The sequence below is a fragment of the Morone saxatilis genome, unplaced genomic scaffold, assembly GCF_004916995.1.
Source record: "Morone saxatilis isolate NCDOM2014 unplaced genomic scaffold, NCSU_SB_2.0 Contig22, whole genome shotgun sequence".
NCBI lineage: Eukaryota > Metazoa > Chordata > Actinopteri > Moronidae > Morone > Morone saxatilis.
In genome coordinates, this window is record NW_023339785.1 from 211,662 (window position 1) to 212,935 (window position 1,274).

General features: G+C 36.2%; 1 protein-coding gene across 1 annotated transcript in view; it reads left to right on the forward strand.

Moving 5' to 3' along the window:
* The first annotated feature begins 348 nt into the window (after positions 1-348).
* Positions 349-1,274, forward strand: part of LOC118333909 (protein ABHD18-like) — an 8,908-nt gene continuing 7,982 nt past the window's right edge. Inside the window, 3 exon segments of the mRNA XM_035669729.1 lie at positions 349-402; positions 404-425; positions 1,099-1,126. Coding sequence (XP_035525622.1) covers positions 364-402; positions 404-425; positions 1,099-1,126 — 89 coding nt within the window. The 5' untranslated portion in view covers positions 349-363.

Sequence of the window (1,274 nt, forward strand, 5' to 3'; positions counted from 1 at the left end):
TGAAAACAAAGTTAGAATATTATATTCCATTTCTGCCAATAGATCCCTCCAAAAATGTTACACACTGGAACCTTTAACAAATAGCTTGGTTTTTGGGTTACATGTGTTCACTTTGGAAAGTGGAAAGGTGGAGCTGGCTTTGAGAAACAGGCCTCAGACAACAAAAACCCCATGAGCAACAAAAAAAATAAAATCTTGATATTGATAATGCAGGCATGTATGGAACAAATTTTATGGTAATAAATGATTTGGACGCCCCAAAACTCCTTCTAGCAGCAGATTATCGTATTTGATTGTTCTTTGATATTGTGTGTGTGTGTGTTGTGTGTGTGTGTGTAGTTTTTTTGGAGCCGACGGTACCTGATGGCCAGGCCCATGATCAAAGAGGCAGGAATGGGTTCACTTGCTTCTAGAGAATCCTTATTATATCCTTCTATTGTATTTTTCACATCCTGCTTTTTTTTTATTTCCCTTTGAAAGTAACTAATAAACTATTGTCTTCTTTATTAGCTACTGTGTTATAAGATATTAAGTGCATTTTTACTACAGTTTCGCAAGGATTGAATCAAAAGTAATAGGTCCATTTTTTCGAATGTGATCATTGACGCGAGTAATTAGTATGATAAATGGTCAAATGCTGAATGTTAGCTTTGTTTAAAGGGAGAATGCAGTGATATAGTGTTGCATCTTCCCCATCAAGTTTGAGACTTCACAACAGACAAATGATTAACCCCAATATCTTGGAATACCTTGTTAGGCTGACTGGCTTAGCACCTGCTGATGCTTTTGAAACACAATAATTCAATTCAGTTTTATTTGTAATAGGCCAATTCATAAACAGAAGTTAATCTCAGGACACTTTTGCTCATGTGGTACTGTTGAGTCTCTGTAAATGTTATAAGTGACTGCGGTCCTAGACCTGTCTAATTTGAAAAGTGTCCTGTAGATAACTTCCCTGTTAATGAATTGGCGCTATACAAATAAATTGGAATTGAATTGTTTTTGACCACCCACATGGAACTAGTCCAGAGGAAAGATTGTAGAAATGTGTCCTGACCAGTGTGACCATGTTTTTAATTCCCTGAACTGACTGTTTACATGGCTACCGTAAACCCAAAGACCAACTTGTATAGTTAACTACCCTTCACACACACACACACATCACATTAGGGATTTAAGAATAAGATAAGAATAAGAAAAACCTTTTATTTTGTCCACCAATGGGGAAAATTGCAGTTTGCAACAGCATTACCAGAAAGGACAGAATAAAAAAT